This window comes from Lolium perenne, chromosome 2 (assembly GCF_019359855.2).
Source record: "Lolium perenne isolate Kyuss_39 chromosome 2, Kyuss_2.0, whole genome shotgun sequence".
Taxonomy (NCBI): domain Eukaryota; kingdom Viridiplantae; phylum Streptophyta; class Magnoliopsida; order Poales; family Poaceae; genus Lolium; species Lolium perenne.
Window position 1 is genome coordinate 297,165,346 of NC_067245.2, and position 18,562 is coordinate 297,183,907.

Genomic DNA, 18,562 nt, shown 5'->3' on the forward strand with positions numbered 1-18,562 from the left:
GGTTTATGCAAATAATTCGATAATTCTCAAATATAGCAACGTAATCATGTAAATAGATACTCAATCATATATGAAACACATCATCAAAAGAGGATCAAACATCACATCATCAAGGATGAGAATGATCAAGCATCACCGTCGGTTGCCGACGACATGGCCGCCACCGCTCGCCGTAGAATCATCACCTCGGGCATTCATGGCAGCGCGTGCAGCTTCCCTCCTTCGCGCCAAGATATCCGTCTTCACAAGATTCCACCATTCAAGACGGGCCTCATCTATCTCAGTCGGGTTCATCATCTCGCATTCTCCTTCGCGATGAGGTCCGCAATGGCCCGGTTCTCCTCGGCGCGTGCTCTCCTCTTCTCGATGTCGGCCTTGCGCTTTGCATCCTCCCGGAGCATGCTCCATTTTGCCTCCTTCTCCTTGTTTTTCGTCCCCATCATCTCCTTCTTTGCCTCTAAAGTTTTCATCATCGACAATTCTTTGGATTTGACCATAACATCGATCTTGAGAGACAATGTTTTGGCCTCTCCTTGTTTCTTGATCTTGTCCTTGGTCATCTTTTCTCCATCCGGCCTCTTCTTGTTCTTCTTTCTCTCAAGCACATCATCCTCTTCCACATCCTCCAACTCGACAAGTTTATGCCTTGGTGGTGGTGCTTCTTGCTCCCTCAACTTCCATTCCAGATTGTGCTCAAGAAGGGTATAGCAATGACAGAATGTAAATGGCTTGCCCTTCAAATTGGGCATTTCCCTGTACCTTGTTTGCGCGATAGCATCCCAAACACCGACGTTGGTGCCGCTCGGTGGCGAGTTCCTCACGCCCTCAATGCAACCGGCCCACCGGCTGCATGTCGTCTTGATGCTATCCCATCGACCTTGGATTGAACGGTAGGAGTGGGTTGGAGTAGAAGAGAGGTGACATCAATTGGAAGAACTTGTCCTCGAAGCGTTGCCAATACCTCTTGCCGGTTTGATCGGTACCGGTCACGACATCTGTCGAAACCGCCTCCCAAGCCCTGATTAAGATCACATCCTCAAATTCGGTGTAGTTGCCGGACCTGATCGCACCGCCCTTCGCCTTGGCCACCGCCCCATTGAATGCCCCCTCTTCTATCTCCTCCAATTCATCTTCCTCAACACCGTCGGTGTCATGTTCTTCCCCAAACTCATCGCCCTCGAGTCCCTCCTCCAAGCCATTGTTGTAGTCGCCGTAATCCGCAAACGGTGGTGAATCGATGTCGACGGACGCGTCGTTGAGCATGTCAACGTACGACTCCGACGCAACATAAACGGCGGGACTTTCGTCGATCACCTTGTGCGCAGCAGCCGACGCCGACGGCGCCTTCGCCATCGCTGTCAACGGCGCCATCTTGGCTGCGGCTGGCTTCTTCGGCGTCGGCTTCTTCCGCGCCGGCGGCTTGTTGCCCGACTGCTTCACCCACTTGGTCGGAGCGGGAGGGACATCGGGTGCGGGAGGGGCGGCGACGACGTGCTGCCCTAGCCGCTTCCGCTTGCTGTTGGGGAGGGCAGCTTGTTGCGGGGTGTCGACCACGAGCCCCTCGGTGGCGGCTGCTGCGGCGGCGCTAGATTCGGTTGCGGTGGGTGGAATCAATCCGCGTGGCGTGGCCTAGCCCGCGAACATCGGCGGGTTGACGGCTTCCATCTCGGTGCGAGCGCGCCGCTGCGGTGGCTGGAGATGGGTAGAGACGGCGGAATCGGGTGCGATTGGTGGGATGGAAGCGTGATAGGGAGGAGCTGAATGTTCCTTCGCGCCAACGCGGGGGAGAAGATGGGGTTCGCGCTTGCATAGCCTCGCCAGCCCAGGAACTTGGGGTTTCCGCGGCGCGGAAACTGGATGGCCCGGATTTTTTTTTAGTATGGAAGTCCGATGCAGTGTCTGAACTGGTCATTTTTTTCGTCCAAAACCGAAAACAGCGGTTATTATGCGGATGGGGTCCGATGCGATGTTTGCTAGAGATGCTCTTAGATAACAAGAACAAAAGCAAACGGGTGCCCTCAAGCAAGGTTTAAAATAGCGTGCTAAATGAAATAGGGTCAGTCTTCTTCAAACGCTATGAACGCTATATCGTGCTAATAGTGTGGTATATTTTAAATAGCATTTTTAAAATATTGTACTAAGTATAGCCTAAAAATAAATAATTTTACTAGAACAAATGAAGAATCATTTCACAAGGCAACAACATTGTATAAATTATTTGTTAAAAATTATTAGCATTAGTGATATTATCGTTTGATTTAGAAATGAAACTAACAGATTGTAGTTCACCACCACGAAAAAGTGAAAGGAACTTGCCTGAAAAAAATGGCGCACTATTTTAGCGGCGATACTAGTTCGCAAACAACGAGCAAAATTAGTAAAATTTAGCGCGGATCCTCTAGCTATGCTATGCTATTTTAAACGAGTCTGGGTCATTCGACTCGTGTTGGGCCGCCGAATGAGGCTCACAAATAAGAAAATCAACGCCGAATGAGGCCCACAAATAAGAAAATCAAGTCCCTTTTACAAATCACACCCCAGGATTCAACGTTTTTCCATATCCCATCCCCAAACCAAGCAAACGGGCGGGCCAAGAAAAAACAGGCAAAGCAGGCGAGGCAAAACGAGAAAATCGCATATCTCGCGGCCGGAGAGAGCCCTCAACTCAATTAGGACACCTGCGGTGCGGCGCCGTCCCTATAAACACCGAGCCGCCGCCGCCGTCTTCCGCCCAAACCCTCCCCAAAACCCTACTCGATTCGGGAACTAGGGTTCCTCGCCGCCGCCGCCGCCACCCCCTCCTGCCGCCGGTGAGCCGCCCCTCTCCCCCCTCGTTTGTCCTTGCGGGGTTTCCCCTCGGCGGTTCGTCGAGTTCGATGCTCGCTGTACTGTTCGTAGCTGTTGTCCTGGCGCTTGATCGGTGAGCCCTGGGCGCGTTTGGTTCGACAACCCCGAATTCGAGGGAGTGGTTGCTTTGGCCGTAGCGCTCTAGTGTAATCGAGTTCGTAATTGCATCGATTGTACCTGACGGCGCTGGTCTTGTGTTTGCTGCGACTTAGGCAGTTAGAATCGTTGTGTTTTATGGCAACTCTCCGAATTTTGGATTTAGCCTCTAGGTGACAGAAAATCACTGCAAGTGTCAAGCGGGCAGAGTTCAGCATTTGATAGTACGCCCTTTGGTTAGCCATTGTTGGATTAGTAGCACACATTGGGTCGTTTTGTCCTCTTTCGCTATGCTGCGTTGTGTTCATGTGTAGCTCTTGGTATCAATGGGCTATCCTGGAGTAGCTTTCATGGATATATTGTTTTAGTGTAGTTGTTGGTATCGATGGGATATCCTGGAGTAGCTTTGCATAGATAAATTGTTTTCCCGTACATAAGAAGTGATGTGCTGTATTGCTGAACTGTTTTTTTTGACATGTATTGCTGTACTGTTGTTGATTTAGTGCTAGCGATTGTAGTGTAATCGAGTTTGTAATTGCACCGATTGTGCCTGGTAGCGGTGGTGTTGTGTTTGCCGCGACTTCGGCAGTTAGAATCGTTGTATTTTATGACGACTCTTCCGAATTTTAGGTTTAGCCTCGAGGTGATAGAGAATCATTTGCAAGTATCAACCAGGCAGAGTTCAGCTTGAGAGTATGCCCTGGTTTTGCTTAGCCATTGAGTTAGCATTACCCATTGTTTGTTTTGTTCTGTTTCGTTATACTGTGTTGAGTTTATGCGTAGTTGTTGGTACAAGGGGCTATCCTTGGTGTGATGAAAAAGTACCATGAGGAATTGAGTAGCTTGCGTAGGTAAATTGTTTTCCCGTGTGTAGTTAAGAACCGGTGTGCTGTATTTTCCTTTGCTCTTAAGTTGATGCTCATCTCCTTTTGTAGAGCTCAGACAATAAATACTATGGTTAAGTTGAGCAAGAAGTCTGCTGTCAAGGTTGAACCTGCCGCTGTGTCGGCCGTAGCTGGAAAATCTGGTAATTTTGAGTAACACATGTCTCGTGGTTTCTATGTAACATAGTTCTGTGGTGCCAAAGTCCTTTTTTTAATCTCAATTTGTAGGCAAGAGAAATGCGGAAGATGACATTGAGAAGGCTGCCAAGAAACGAAAAACTGCACCTCAGCTCATGCCGGTGAAGAATGATCTCAAGAAGCAGCCCCCTCCAAAGAAGGCCGAGAGCAGCAGTTCTGATGAGGATTCTTCAGAGTCCGAGGAGGAGGTGCTTCCCATGTTCTCTTCTCTTTGGCCTATTTTGATTAATTATAAATAATAAAATGCCATTGTGCACTTGAAGGCCGTATTATTTAATTGTGATACTGCAAATAATATTATTTGGTTCGAATGTACTTATTTGCATTCATTGAGGAGCTCTATTTTGTGTCATTATTGTAAAAGAGGCATATATTTCCACTACACTCTGAAATTAACTTCCTGAATAAATCTTTCCAGGTGATGGTCCAACCGAAGAAGGCTGCACAATCTGCTAAGCAAGAGTCCAGCTCTGACAGCAGTGATGACAGCAGCTCCGATGAGGAACCTGCAAAGCCTGCTGCTTCTTCAAGGAGACCTGTTGCAGTTGCTGAGTCTGACAGCAGCAGCTCTGACAGCGACTCTGATGAGGATGATGAAGTGAGCGTTTGTTTTCATGACATGTTCATAATTGTTCCTTCTCTTCTTCTACATAATAAAATGCCATTGTGTACTTGAAGGCTGCATTATTTAATTGTGATACTACAAATATTATTTGGTTTGAATGTACTTATTTGCATTCATTACGGAGCTCTATTTTGTGTTATTATTGTAAAACAGGCATATATTTCCACTACCCTCTGAAATCAACTTCCTGAACAAATCTTTCCAGGTGATGGTCCAACCGAAGAAGGCTGCACAATCTGCTAAGCAAGAATCCAGCTCTGACAGCAGTGATGACAGTAGCTCCGATGAGAAACCTGCAAAAAAGCCTGCTGCTTCTTCAAAGAGACCTGTTGCACTTGCTGAGTCTGACAGCAGCAGCTCTGACAGCGACTCTGATGAGGATGATGAAGTGAGCGGTTTTTTTCATGACATGTTCATAATTGTTCCTTCTCTTGTTCTACATAATCTGCATGCGTTTTTCTTCCATTTTTCATTTCCTTCTGAATAAATCTGTTCAGGTGACGGCCCAACCAAAGACGGCTGCACAATCTGCTAAACAGGAGTCTAGCTCTGATAGCAGTGAAGATAGCAGTTCTGACGAGGAACCTGCAAAGCCTGCTGCAGCTTCAAAGAATGTGGAGTCCGACAGCAGCAGCTCTGACAGCAGCTCTGATGAAGTGAGTGCTGTTTCCAAGACATCTTCATAATCCTTCTTTCTTTTCTTTTGCCAACATCGCATTTCCATTTTTAAGCATGGTCTTCATTTCTTGTTTCTTGACTCATTATATGTTAAGTTCAAGCTTACACTGTTAGATGTTGTATACGTTGGTCGTTTGTTTCTCTTGATGGACCTTTTGCAGATGTGATATGAAATAGGTTCTCTTGATGTCCACAACAATGCATTATTATTTTGAGCACTAAAAGCACTACATTTTCTTTGACTTGTTCTTGTATGCTGAAGGAAAATGTATCTTGAGTTTATTTTATCTCAAATTAACGAAAATTCAGAGTTGAACCTGGCTCTAAAATCTTGAGTTTATTGTATCTTGAGTTTAAAAACAAGTGTGTTATAATTGTGAAAATAATATCAAAAATAGATTACACAAGTTTATGTCCATGTTCCATGAGCAAATGTAAAGTTTTGTTGAAAAAATACAATTTTGGTGGCCTGTGTTAGAAAAACCGATCTCAAAAATTTCTTTTGAGAGACCTGGTTTTTGTTTATTTTATCTTGGACACACTGTATGTCTTTTCTTTACGAAACTGTACAGTCAGGTAGAAGACATAAGCATCTATTGATATGAACATGGTACAAATAACTGTTGATATCAATTCTCAGGATAGGTTAGCAAGCATATTTTATACCTTCACATCTCTATGTGGGGTAGTAGTACTTGTTGGGCTTGTCCTCATTGTTAACGTCGATTATTTTTGGGTGGAACGGTGTGACCTTTCGGTCCACCGGGTTCGTCGATTATTTTTGGGTGGAACGGTGTGACCTTTCGGTCCACCGGGTTCGTGTTAATATTAGCGAGGAATAGCCCCTCGCAGGGCAATACAGAGTTGGACCCGTATACGAGTGGTGTACTACACCATCTCGTATACGTGAATACATGCTCATCGAACACAACATCACGAGAGACATAAACACGACCACTGGTGATATCTAGACATTTGACTCCTTTATGACGAGGACTATAGCCAAGAAAAACACAACGTTTGGAACGAAAAGAAAGTTTGTGTTTGTTGTATGGACGAAGGTTGGGCCAACAAGCACAACCAAAAATACGTAGAGGCTCATAGTTGGGTTTGACCTGAAGGAGTTTTTCACTGGGAGTCTCAAAATTGAGAACTTTTGTAGGAAGCAAATTAATGAGAAAAGTGGCTGTGAGAAAAGCATCATCCCAATATTTAAGAGGCATGGAAGCATTAGCGAGTAGAGCAAGGCCTACTTCAACAATGTGACGGTGTTTGCGTTCAGCAGAGCCATTTTGTTGATGAGCATGGGGGCATGACACATGATGAACAATGCCTACACGTTGAAAAAAGCCATTTAATTTCTCATATTCACCACCCCAATCAGTTTGCATGGTGAGAATCTTTCTACCAAATTGGCGCTCAACATATTGTTGGAAATCAAGAAACACTTGAAACACCTCAGAACGCTTCCTAAGCAAATATATCCAAGTAAATTTACTGAAATCATCAATGAAGCTTACATAATATGCATGTTTGCCTATAGAGAGAGGAGCTGGACCCCATACATCAGAAAAAATTTGTTCCAAAGGAACTGTGGAAACACTAGTAGAGACAGGATATGGTAGCTGATGACTCTTGGCCTGTTGGCATGGATCACATATGTAAGGATTTATTTCTGGGGAATATGAAAGATTATGCTTCCTAAGTATCTGCTGAACTATAAAGGATGATGGATGCCCTAGACGACGATGCCATGTGGAGGATGAAGGCTTGATGGTGACGAGTGCATGCTTGGAAGACTCCGACGGAACTGGAACTAGAGGATATAAACCACCATGACAAGGACCTTTAAACACGACTTGCTTCGTTGCCTGATCCTTAATCAAGAAAAAGAATGGGTGAATTTCCATAAATGTGTTGTTGTCTAGAACAATTTTATGAGCAGAAAGTAAATTCATGGAAGCATCAGGAACATGTAAAATGTTGCGAAGTTGAATAGAACTATTTGGGGTGTGCAAAACTGAATGACCAATATGTGCAATATCCATACCTTGTCCACTAGCATTGTGAACTTGATCACGTCCCTGATAAGGCTCATGAATGTGGAGCTTGTTGAGTTGTCCAGTCACATGATTTGTCGCTCCAGTATCAATGTACCAATTTGTGTCTACCCCATAGGCGCCTTTGGTGGTGTCCTCATCATCATCATCACCATAGCGCCACCAACAATCACCAGCTTGATGTCCTTCCTTCTTACATATCTGACAGAAAACTCCCTCTTGCCAAGGCGTGGCCACACGATCCTTCTTCCCGCGCCCTCCCTTGGGCCGACGCTGCTGCTCCGGCTTAGGTGGTCCACGGTTTTGTGGAGGAGGTGGCGGGCGCTGCGGTGGGGGAGGCTGGCGCATTGGTGGGGGCATATATGGCTGTTGGTATGGTTGGGGAGGCATGTACTGCTGCGGGTATTGAGGATATGTCGGCTGCTGCGGGTATTGGGGAGGCATGTACGGCTGCTGATATGGTGTAGGAGGCATGTATGGTGGCTGGTATGGTGTAGGAGGCATGTATGGTGGCTGGTAGGTGGGAGTAGGAGACATGTATGGGGGCTGATAGGTTGGTGTAGGGGGCATGTATGGCTGAGGTGGTGGTGGGCGTGGAGGTGCAACTCCATAGGTAGGAGGACGGCGAGAGGCAGCGTTAACAGAAGAAGTAAAACTCCCAGTAGCTTGGCCGGTGGATTGTAGCATGGCATCACGATTCTCGCAGGAAAGCAGCTGAGAGCACATGTCGTTAAGGGTGGTGGACGGAACAGCGTTGATGGCAGCGACTAGGTTATTGAACGAGCCATCAAGGCCATTCAGAATGTAATCCTTGAGTTCATCATCATCGACCGTCTTCCCGGCAGCAGCAAGTTCAGAGGCGTATCCTTTCATCTTGGTGATGTATTGTTGGGCGGTCATGTCTGCCTTCTTCGTGTTGGTGAGGGCGCCACGAAGAGTGGAGACCCGCGACTTGGACTGAGAGGAATAAAGCGCATGAAGAGAGCTCCAGACTTCAGCGGCATGAACAAGGCCATAGACGGTGGAGAGGATATCCTCGGAGAGAGAATTCACGAGGTAGCTAACCACCTGCTGGTCCCGAGTGATCCAAGTGTCGTAGGCAGGATTAGGAACCGAGATCTTCTTCTTGTTTTCATCCTCAGCATCAAGCATCTCGGGCGGAGCCACATCTGTTCCCTCAAGGAGACCCATAACCCTGGCACCGCGAAGCGTAGGCAGCACTTGAGCTTGCCAGGAGAGGAAATTTTCACGAGTCAGCTTGATTGCCGGAGGGGCCCCAACAGCACCCATGCCAGAAGCGGTCGAGGACGAGGCCATCGAGAAGTTGGACGGGAACTCGATCAGATTTGTGGGCGATTTAGAGTATGGGTTTGGAGGGGAAGGGAAGTTGGGGAATTGGTAAAGGAGGATGAGATCTACGTGCTGGTGTGACCGATCTTACGAACGGAGGTGTTTGGTCCTGGCGTCGACGGTGAAAACGTCACCGGCGACAGAGACAGCGGGAGCTGAACGAAGATGTTGGATCGAAAAAAAAAAAAAAAACGACGGGAATTGAACGAGGGGAAGAAGAGCAGCGTCCTGGTGGGATCGATCTGGCGATCCGAAGTCTGATCCTTGAGGCCGACGAGGGAGGTGTCGACGGCGACGGCTAGACGATTGGAAGAGGACGGGCTCCTGATACCATGTTAACGTCGATTATTTTTGGGTGGAACGGTGTGACCTTTCGGTCCACCGGGTTCGTCGATTATTTTTGGGTGGAACGGTGTGACCTTTCGGTCCACCGGGTTCGTGTTAATATTAGCGAGGAATAGCCCCTCGCAGGGCAATACAGAGTTGGACCCGTATACGAGTGGTGTACTACACCATCTCGTATACGTGTCAGTTTACATCTCTAATACTCATATTCTCCGTTCTCCTGATTTCCTGATCATAATTTTCTGGAGCATGCATAGTTGTCTTCATCAATATTTTCTTAGTCCGGAGTGTAACAATGTCTGCAGGATATGCCCATTAAAGCGCCAGCAGTAGCCAAGAGGATGGAGGAATCCAGTGAAAGCTCTGATTCTGAAAGTTCAGACTCTGAGGATGAGGTAATCACTTTGCTGATTTCGAAATAGAAGCCTCATCATTCACAGTCTTTCTAACATCCTTTTGCCTTATTTGACTGTTCATTTGTTTTCAGAAGCCAGCTACTCGAGTGGAGAATTCTTCAGTTTCCGCTGTACAGAAGAAAAACAAGGACTCAGACAACTCTGAAAGTGATTCTGATGATTCATCAGATGAGGTAAGCATATTCTTGCCAATTCATAAGATGTGAATACTCACTACCTCCATTTCCCTGAACTTATGGATTATGTGGATTATGCTCAAGCATTGTTCTTAGCCGTCATTAGTTCTTAGCGCTAACTTAAATTTTATGTAGGATATGCCCACTAAAGAGCCAGTCGCCAAGAGAATGGAAGAATCCAGTGATAGTTCTGATTCTGAAGCTGACTCTGAGGATGAGGTAATCATTTACAGTACTATTTATTTAAGATTGAGGCATCATCATTCTTAGTCTTTATAATGTTCTTACATTTTCGATCTACTTGCAGGATACCAAGGCTGTTGTTGCTAAAAAGAACGAAGAATCTAGCAATAGCTCAGATACTGACTCAGATTCTGATGAAGTAAGTGTTCTGGGACTTGTTTTCTCTTGGTAACTTTCTGTTGTGTAACATTCGTATTTCTTCTCCACTGTTTTGTGGTCAGCAAAATCTTGTTACCCATGCTACTACCTCTGTTCTGAAATAAGTGTCACAATTTTGTCTAGTTTCAGGTGTATCTAGACACCTTTTAGTTGTAGATACATCTTTATCTAGATAAATGGTCGACACTTACTTTAGAACAGATCGAGTATCTTTCTAATGTGGATACTTGCTATGCTATGTCCAGGACACCAATGCTAAAATAGTTGGATCTTCCAAGGCTGTTGTTTGTGAAAAGAAGGAATCTAGTGGTAGCTCGGATTCTGACTCAGAATCAGATTCTGATGTAGTAAGTTTCCTGCTACTTGCTTATTTGGCCACCTTTTTGTTGTTCAATGTTTAAAACTCCTATCCAATGTTTTTGCAGCCAGCAAAACCTACTATCCCTGCGAAGAGACCTTTGGCAACAGAGAAAAACAATGGACATGTACACATTCTTAAAAACTTTATTTTCTTGAAAGCATTGTCTTGTGTACATCAGATCTTGTTGTAATTCAGCAGAAAAATCTTTTGCAGTCCAAGGATGATTCTGATGATAGTTCTGATGAGAGTGATGACGAGCCTCCACAAAAGAAACTTAAGGTGCTTATTTTTTGGTGTTTGTTTTTTCTTCTGAAGATTTTATTGATATCACATTTCTTATTCTCTCTGCAGGATTCGTCTGGTATTGCCAAGCCAGCCTCTAAGGTTGCCAAGAAAGAAAGCAGTGGTGATGATGACAGTTCTGAAGAAAGCTCCGGTAGTGATGAGGAAAATGACCAATCAGTATCAGTGAAAAAATCCGCTCAGAATGAAGTATGATTCGAGTATATTTATGTTGTTCTAAGCTTTCTCTCGTTTGATAGATATTTGACTTCATTCTTAATTTTATGTGTTGCAGCCAAAAACTCCTGCCAGGAGTAGTCAAGCTACTACTGCATCAAAGACCGTTTTTGTTGGGAATTTGTCGTACAATGTGGACAAGGAACAAGTGTAAGTTCGTGAGATGTCATTTTTTGTACTTTTCTGAGAGATGTTGTTCTTGACCTATTTTGTTCCACACCCCGCAGGAAGCAATTTTTTCAGGAGGCAGGTGAAGTTATTGATATTCGTGTTGCGGCCTTTGAAGATGGGAAATCCAAGGGCTTCGCGCATGTTGAATTTGCTACAACTGAAGCTGCTCAGAAGGTACTTATTACGTTTCTTGGTCATCTATAGACCAGCTGATCCGTGGAGCAAGCATTTAATTGCCATCTAAGTTATATTTGGTTACCATGTTCTGAACCTGATAGGCATGTGAATTAAATGGCCATGATTTGATGGGGCGGCCTGTCAGGCTTAATTTTGCTCAAGAGCGAGGCGCGTTTACTCCTGGCAGCGGGTGATTTTCTATCCCACTGTCTGTGTGATTATCTTCCTGAAAATTGCTTGGATAAGAATATGATAATCATTGTCGAGCCTAATTTTTCAATGTTCAGGAGGGACAACAATTCTTTCAAGAAGCCTGGTCAAAGCTCTAACAGTACTGCCTTTATTAGAGGGTTTGATTCATCTCTTGGGGAGGATCAGGTAATTAGAAGTGCTAAGCATTTTTTTCTTGGTACTTAAGTGTGACATCCATGCCTTCTGTATTATACTAACTATTTATATCACCAGATCCGAAGTTCACTTCAGAAACATTTTAGTTCATGTGGAGAGATCACAAGAGTTTCAATTCCAAAGGACTATGATACTGGTGCAAGCAAAGGGTAAGTTGGCTCTGTTATATGAAAGTGCATTTACTCCCTGTTCTCGCTCTTGTCAGTGACTCTTGGCTGCTTGGTTCTGTTGTACAGGATAGCGTACATGATATTCAGTGATAACAGTTCCTTGTCGAAAGCCATGGAGCTGAGCGGATCTGACCTTGGTGGCTTCAGCTTGTTTGTCGACGAAGCGAAGCCTAAACCAGATAACAGAGATGGTGCTGTTAGTAGCAGCAGAGGAAGATCTGGCAGGGCCCGTGGTGATGGAAGAGGAGGAAGATCAGGATCTATGAGGGGCCGTAGTGATGGGCGCGGACGTGGCAGATCCTTTGGCCGAGGTGACAGGGGCGGCCGTAGTGACAGAGGGCGTGGTCGGGGTGGTGCACCTCAGAGGCAGAGTGGTCTTACAGCTAGTACAGGTAACTTCCCGCTTTCATGAAATAGCAAATTGCTCCAGTTGTCTTTTGTTGCCAGAACCACCAGTCTTACTATACATTTGTTCCTTTCGCAGGGAAGAAGATCACTTTCGGTGATGACTGATTCAGAAGCTTTAAAACACAACACCCGTGACTGGTGAAATGCGAAGAATTCATTTTTGTGCCTCCAGACTGTCATCCTCTGTCGTTATGTAATTTTACTGTAGTCTGTAGACTGTGTTGGTACGTCTGAGAGACAAATTTTCGCTGGGTTTGGAGATTTATACTTGCGTGATAAATTTAGTTGCAGTGTACCCTGATATATTACCTTTGTGGCTCGTCATTTTTTCTAGTTATTTTAAAGATGCATGTGTATTTTTGGATACCGCCTAAAGTGCACCCTACCGCTTATTTTTATCATAACCCCAAAAATGGTTATGCTTGGACAGTTGCCAACTTTTTCCGCATGTGGATGCGACTTCATTGATTGTTTTTCTAACCAATGTTGTCCAAATCATGGTCAAGCAAATCCTCAACCAAAATTATGGCTATCCATATATTGAGTAAAATGCATGGCAAGTACTCCAACTTGTCGATGGGGTTCAGTTATGTCACTGTACTCAGAGAATACCAAGTTACGGTCACCGAATACAAGTTGCATGCTCACATACGGTCACCGCTGACCGGAGCATGCTGTATTTGTCGACGTGGCACTCGGTGGACCTACAATTCAGGACAAACAAACATGATGTTTGTGCCAAAAAAAAAGGAAAAGGCTGAGGTTCCCCCGGGGGAACAGCGTTCTGATCCCCCGGCTCCTCCGTGTACCACGCGTGAAAGAAAAAAAAGGCCCACCACGACACCAGCTCACGTCCCCAACCACCCAAATCTTATCCTATCGCAACGTTCTCCCGTCGTCTTCCTTCCTGGACCTCCACCTCCCGACGCACGAGCTCCTGCCGCGGGGCGTCGGCCTCCGCCTCCACGACCAGACGCGAGCTCGCCTACCGCCGCCGGCCTCCGCCTACGCGAGTCGCGGAAGCTGACCTACCGCCGCCGGCCTCCGCCTCCATGGGCTGCGGAAGCTCCCCAAGGATGCGCCTCCGCTCCCGGCGCCGCCCACCTCGCGCCGGCGGGCATCCGGCGCGGCCATCCCCGGCCCTCCTCCTCTCCCGCGCCGCCCCGAGCTCTATCCATGGTGGCCTCCCTCCTCCTCTCCTCCCGCGCCGCCCGCAGCGCCATCCAAGGAGGCGACGCCCACTCGATCTCCGGTCAGGGATCCCGCTACCCCAGGCGTGTGCCCATCACGTTTGAAGGAGCTCCCCACGCCCTGCCCTCATCGCTGGTCAACGGGAACCTCTCCCCTCGCCATAGGATTTTTATTTTTTTCGCTACAATTGTTCAGCGGTTATGCTAATATCGAACAATTTGTTTGCTACAACCTTTTTTGCAGCATCGCTTTTGTGGATTTCATTTCCACGAGTAGGTCTTTGCTACATACCAATATTTTAATTGCTACTTTGGTTTTGTGGTTTCGCTACAATATTCTATTTTGTTGCTACAATCTCTCCGGCGAGAATCCATTGAAATTAGGATTTGCTATTTTTGTTATAGGTGTTTGCTACAATAGTATATTTTTCTGCTACAAATTCTCCGGCGGGTCTCCGGCGAGTCTCCGACGAGGTTGCTTTTGCTACAATAACAAAAAAAGGTTGCTACAATCTTTGTGTGTTTTTGCTACTATAGCATATATTATTTGCTACTAAGTCCCCGGTGAGGTTTCTGGTCGGTCTTCAGCGACATCTCCGGCGAGACTCCGGCGAGTCTCCGGCGAGATTCCGGCGAGGTCTGTGTGTTTTAGGTGAAAATAGAGTTTGCTACAATTGAACCGTTTTTTGCTACTTTGGTGCATCATGGTAGCAAAAGTGGGAGAGAGGGCTGGTTGGTTTGATCTGACGGCCGAAAACGTCTCAGATCTGTTGATCGGACGGTTGGGGACCCGGGGGATTAGATTTCTAATCCCCCGGGGGACGCCCAGCACTCCCCTAACGAGTTCCATCAGAAGCGGTGCAGAGTTGGGAGCACCCGATTGCTTGTTACCAATTTTTTCCAAGGTTTCTTTTGTAAAAGTTCAATCCTTATCCAAAAAAAAAATTGTTGACTTGTAGGGGCTTTGATGTATATTGTAACCACCGCTTGGTCAACATATGCAGCTTTAAGAAAAAGTTATCTTGGGTAGAAAATTTAATTAGTTTGGAATGAACCATGAAGGATGCCAGTGTGGAGTAGAATGATTCATTGAAGTGATTTGTAAAAATGGTTGTCTTATGTTCCGGCTCTTTTCGAGTCTCTGGGCTGTACGCACAGGATCAATGGATCAAGCCTCTCTGGGCCGTATAAAGACTTGGCCCGCTAGACTAGTCAACCTTCTCGGGCTGTGTTCTCCAACCCAGCTACGCAGCTCGCCGTGCTCGAGGGTGGGCGGCGGCGAGCCGGCGACCGACTGACACCCCGCGGAGGCGGCGAGTATCTCGCCGGTGATAGACAGGAGGAACCCGCCGTAAGCAAGTGACAATACTTTGCCCACTCGGTGATTCGAATCCCCCACTGGAGAGGCATTCCAAGCACAGGCAGCAGCCTGCAAGCACGGGCAGATTTGTAAGTCCGTAACCACCCTGTGTGCTCAATTTTCTTCTTCTTCTTCTTCTTCTTCTACAGTCTGATATAAAGAGCGAAGCTAATACGCGGATGGTTTCTCTAATTTTAGTCCCATTTCAGTCATACCCTTATTCATACATACATCGATGGTCGATCCCTGCATTATGCCATTAGGGATCGGGCAGTTTTGACATGCCGTTTCGTTACAGCGAAGGGTCACAAGGATTTGCCATAATGCTGCGATATATAATTATATATATACGCAGTATAAGTTTGACTAGAGTGATCCAAGTTGTTCCATGTTAGTTGGTTGCGTATGTATGTCACTGTAATATTCTTCTGAACCAACCACTGGCATCCAACCCTCTCTTCTTATGCACGTCTTCAGAAACCGTAAATTTGCAGGTGTCATGGACAGGCAGTGACACCTCGCAATAGTCAAATCTTATTATCATAAACAAGTGCTGAGCTCTCCAAGAATTTGGACCAGATGGAAGATTGGAAATGTCAACGAAGCAATAGGCTATTATGATATCACAATTCGTGCAGAATCATACGGGGCTTACAATTTTTTAATCGTCACCTTATCTCCATCTTGTTGACTGAATGCTTCCGTTGAAAACTGCATTGTCAAAATGGCAATGCACCGGCTTGCAAAAAACGCGCTATCTCATCTCTGATTTGTATTGTGCGAAGTATAAGAACCAAATTGATTCAGTGTAGGGTGCTGACTTTCCAATTCACATCATGATTTTCTGCATAGTTCGACACCTGAAGAAGTACATCATAAAGCAAATAGGTGATTCAATGGGTCCTAACTTCTTTCTTGGCTGCATCTGAATCATTTTTCTTTACCTGATCTTTTTTTGATATGTTATCTTTGTCCATTCTCAATTTTGAAATGAACAGCCAAAACTATCAGTTCCCCATATCAAACTGTTTTATAAGTTTCCAAAGTATGCTGTTGTTCACGGTATGACAATCCTAGGTTGAGATTCCACAAAACCTCGTCGTATATCAGCTTCGTTTCCGTGGTAGTAGTTTCTGATCAATAATTGACAGTTTAATTTGGATAAATGACTAGTTATTTTTCTCCTTAATCGTTTCACCAAACTGCAGTCACAAGGAGAATTCAAGGACCAGCAAGGGTCATTGAAGAAGCTAGACCATATGCAGATGAGAACATATTTGAAACTGATGCATTGAAAGGGGAATTTCTGAGCTCACCTTTAATTGAGTTCAGCACGGTTCTTTTGGCGACAAATAATTTCAACGACAAGCTTGGGGCTGGTGGATTCGGTCCAGTTTACAAGGTGGGGTCATTTAAACTTTTTATCCTGTTCTAGGAATATTATTAAGCTCTGAATCGATTTTTGTTATGCATCTAGATTGCCACTTGACCAGCATAGTTGATAATACTTCTAGGGGAGATTACCAGATGGCCAAGAGATTGCTATCAAGAGGCTGTCAAACAGCTCTAGTCAGGGTTTGGAAGAGTTCAAGAATGAGGTCACTGTTCTATCCAAATTGCAGCACCGAAACTTGGTTAGGCTTTTTGGTTGCTGTGTTCATGGAGAAGAGAAGATGCTGGTGTATGAGTACATGCCTAACAACAGCCTTGACTCATTTATTTTTGGTAAGTTCAGATTTGGTTCTTGCGATTGGAACAGTGTGAATCTTTTAGCAGTAAACTAGTAACTGAATTTTTTGGCTGACATCTTGATCCTTTCATGGAAACTTTATTAGATGAAACTAAAAGACCATTGTTGAGTTGGAAACTGCGGTACAATATTATTCAGGGAATTGGGAAAGGAATACTGTACCTTCATCAAGATTCTAGGCTAAAAATCATCCATAGGGATCTCAAAGCGAGCAATGTTCTGCTTGATGATGGTTTCAACCCCAAGATATCTGACTTTGGCATGGCTAGAATTTTCGGTGAATACCAACTGCAAGCCCTTACCCATCGAATTGTTGGAACCTAGTAAGTCTCCTTTTCTGTCTTGTTTGGTCAGTGTAAATAAACAGGGAACACATGTTGTTTCTCATTCAGATCATAGAGTTTAATAGCCTCGCTAGTTAGCAATTCAGCATTAAATACGTTCCTGGCTGGATGCTTATGTTTTGAAATCTGTGGATGTAGTGGCTATATCTCCCCGGAGTACGCAATGGAGGGTAAATTCTCTGAGAAATCGGATGTTTTCAGTTTTGGTGTGTTGATCCTAGAGATTGTGTGTGGCCGCAGGAACAGCTCCTTCAGTGATAACGAATGGTCAATGAATCTCGTGGGCCACGTAAGAAGACAGTCTTCTCCAACTTAAAACTTAAAACAACATATTAACAGCTCTCATGCATTCAAACATCCATGCTTGGCTCCAATTTCAGGCATGGACGCTGTGGACGAAAGGCAGCGTCTCGGAGCTGATCGATGCACTGATGGGTACCACATACTCTTATGACGAAGTCTCCAGATGCATTCAGGTGGGTCTCCTGTGCGTGCAAGAGTTACCAGCTGAGAGGCCAAACATGTCTCTGGTGCTCAGGATGCTGAGTGGTGATGTTGCACTTCCCGCTCCGAAGCGAGGCGCATTCTTCGTTGGAAGAGCCCCTGCGGATGACAAGGATACAGAATCAGGGAACCACCTAACTTACACTGAATTGGAAGGCAGGTAGAGTGCCCTTGGCTCAGCTTGCAGAAATTTGTACCTATGGATTATCAACTTCGTGTGTGAATGTCACTGTTTGACTCCCCTTTCTTAGTGCAATTTGAAACTTTGCTTGGAGCTGCTATTTTCAATACGAATTTACCTGTAGTTTGTGACCAGCACGCTATTTGGAGGCTGATTGTATATACATCTGTATGTTATTGGAAAAGGTTTCTTGTCGTTTTATACCAAAGATTATTGCAACACATTATTTCGAACACATGAATTTACCTGTGGTTTTTGACAGCTAGTTATCCAGTTATCAGAGGCAGCTTCTTAGACCATGTTAAAGATGTTGTACTTCCTCGAGCCAGGGTGCAATTTCACTTCTACATCTCAGAAGTTATAACTGTAATCCTAGTATAGATTTACCGGAAAAAAAAAGTATATACATTTCTCCATGTTCACTTGCAACATTATAATTATGTGTGTAGTATAAAGAAAAATATGAGAAGAAAGGGAGTGATGTTTTGGCACATGGGAGCGTATGCTCCCTTTATTTTGAAATGCATGTTAGACACATTTTGAAATGTCAAAAAATCTGAAACAATTTCGCACGTACATCTTCATGTGCTACGCGCTCACAAAGTCGTTTCATAAAAAATCGACTTGTCGTGTGGCGTGTGTAAGAAGGACAAAATTTGGTGCTAAAACAAAGACTTGTCACAAGATAAATTTTCTCTTTTTCACGTAGACTACAAAAAATATCATTTTTCATGAAACTTGACGAACACATATATTATGGAGATGTACATGTTAATTTTTTTGTTAATTTTTTTTGTTAAAATTGAGTTTCTGGAGAAGAAAGAGTTACATAGTTACAAGAGATAAGTGTATTTTCATCCCTCAACTATTGTTTTAGTTAGACTTCGCGCCGCATCTTTTCGTTGGGTGTAAACTTTTCACCTTGAAATTACCATATCTAGT

General features: G+C 45.0%; 2 protein-coding genes across 4 annotated transcripts; both read left to right on the forward strand.

Annotated features, from left to right (window-relative positions):
• Nucleotides 1-2,664: 2,664 nt before the first annotated feature.
• LOC127336127 (uncharacterized) lies at nt 2,665-12,658 on the forward strand. Of its 3 annotated transcripts, none has more exons than XM_051362899.2 (21): nt 2,665-2,810; nt 3,886-3,970; nt 4,056-4,213; nt 4,444-4,623; nt 4,856-5,038; nt 5,148-5,306; nt 9,389-9,478; nt 9,571-9,672; nt 9,811-9,894; nt 9,983-10,057; nt 10,323-10,424; nt 10,503-10,562; nt 10,652-10,717; nt 10,790-10,930; nt 11,016-11,107; nt 11,185-11,302; nt 11,407-11,495; nt 11,593-11,683; nt 11,771-11,862; nt 11,950-12,275; nt 12,368-12,658. In XM_051362899.2, the coding sequence occupies exons 2-21, from the start codon at nt 3,898-3,900 to the stop codon at nt 12,394-12,396; spliced, it is 2,310 nt and encodes a 769-aa protein (XP_051218859.1). In that variant the 5' UTR covers nt 2,665-2,810; nt 3,886-3,897; the 3' UTR covers nt 12,397-12,658. The 3 variants fall into 3 exon arrangements, with proteins under 3 accessions (XP_051218859.1, XP_051218858.1, XP_071682845.1); XM_051362898.2 differs by having other exon boundaries at nt 2,668-2,810; nt 3,879-3,970; XM_071826744.1 differs by having other exon boundaries at nt 2,668-2,810; nt 3,879-3,970; nt 5,166-5,306.
• Nucleotides 12,659-15,603: 2,945 nt separating this feature from the next.
• On the forward strand, nt 15,604-17,752 carry LOC127336126 (G-type lectin S-receptor-like serine/threonine-protein kinase At1g11410). Its single transcript, XM_051362895.2, has 6 exons — nt 15,604-15,729; nt 16,050-16,243; nt 16,356-16,566; nt 16,677-16,914; nt 17,074-17,224; nt 17,316-17,752. The coding sequence occupies exons 1-6, from the start codon at nt 15,678-15,680 to the stop codon at nt 17,601-17,603; spliced, it is 1,134 nt and encodes a 377-aa protein (XP_051218855.1). The 5' UTR covers nt 15,604-15,677; the 3' UTR covers nt 17,604-17,752.
• Nucleotides 17,753-18,562: the final 810 nt, after the last annotated feature.

Coding starts and splice junctions, on each gene's coding strand:
- LOC127336127 (XM_051362899.2), top strand. CDS start 3,898: ATGGTTAAGTTGAGCAAGAAGTCTGCTGTCAAGGTTGAACCTGCCGCT. Junction 9,895..9,982: donor AAGCTGACTCTGAGGATGAG/GTAATCATTTAC, acceptor ATCTACTTGCAG/GATACCAAGGCTGTTGTTGC. Junction 10,058..10,322: donor CTGACTCAGATTCTGATGAA/GTAAGTGTTCTG, acceptor TGCTATGTCCAG/GACACCAATGCTAAAATAGT.
- LOC127336126 (XM_051362895.2), top strand. CDS start 15,678: ATGATTTTCTGCATAGTTCGACACCTGAAGAAGTACATCATAAAGCAA. Junction 16,915..17,073: donor CATCGAATTGTTGGAACCTA/GTAAGTCTCCTT, acceptor CTGTGGATGTAG/TGGCTATATCTCCCCGGAGT. Junction 17,225..17,315: donor CAATGAATCTCGTGGGCCAC/GTAAGAAGACAG, acceptor CTCCAATTTCAG/GCATGGACGCTGTGGACGAA.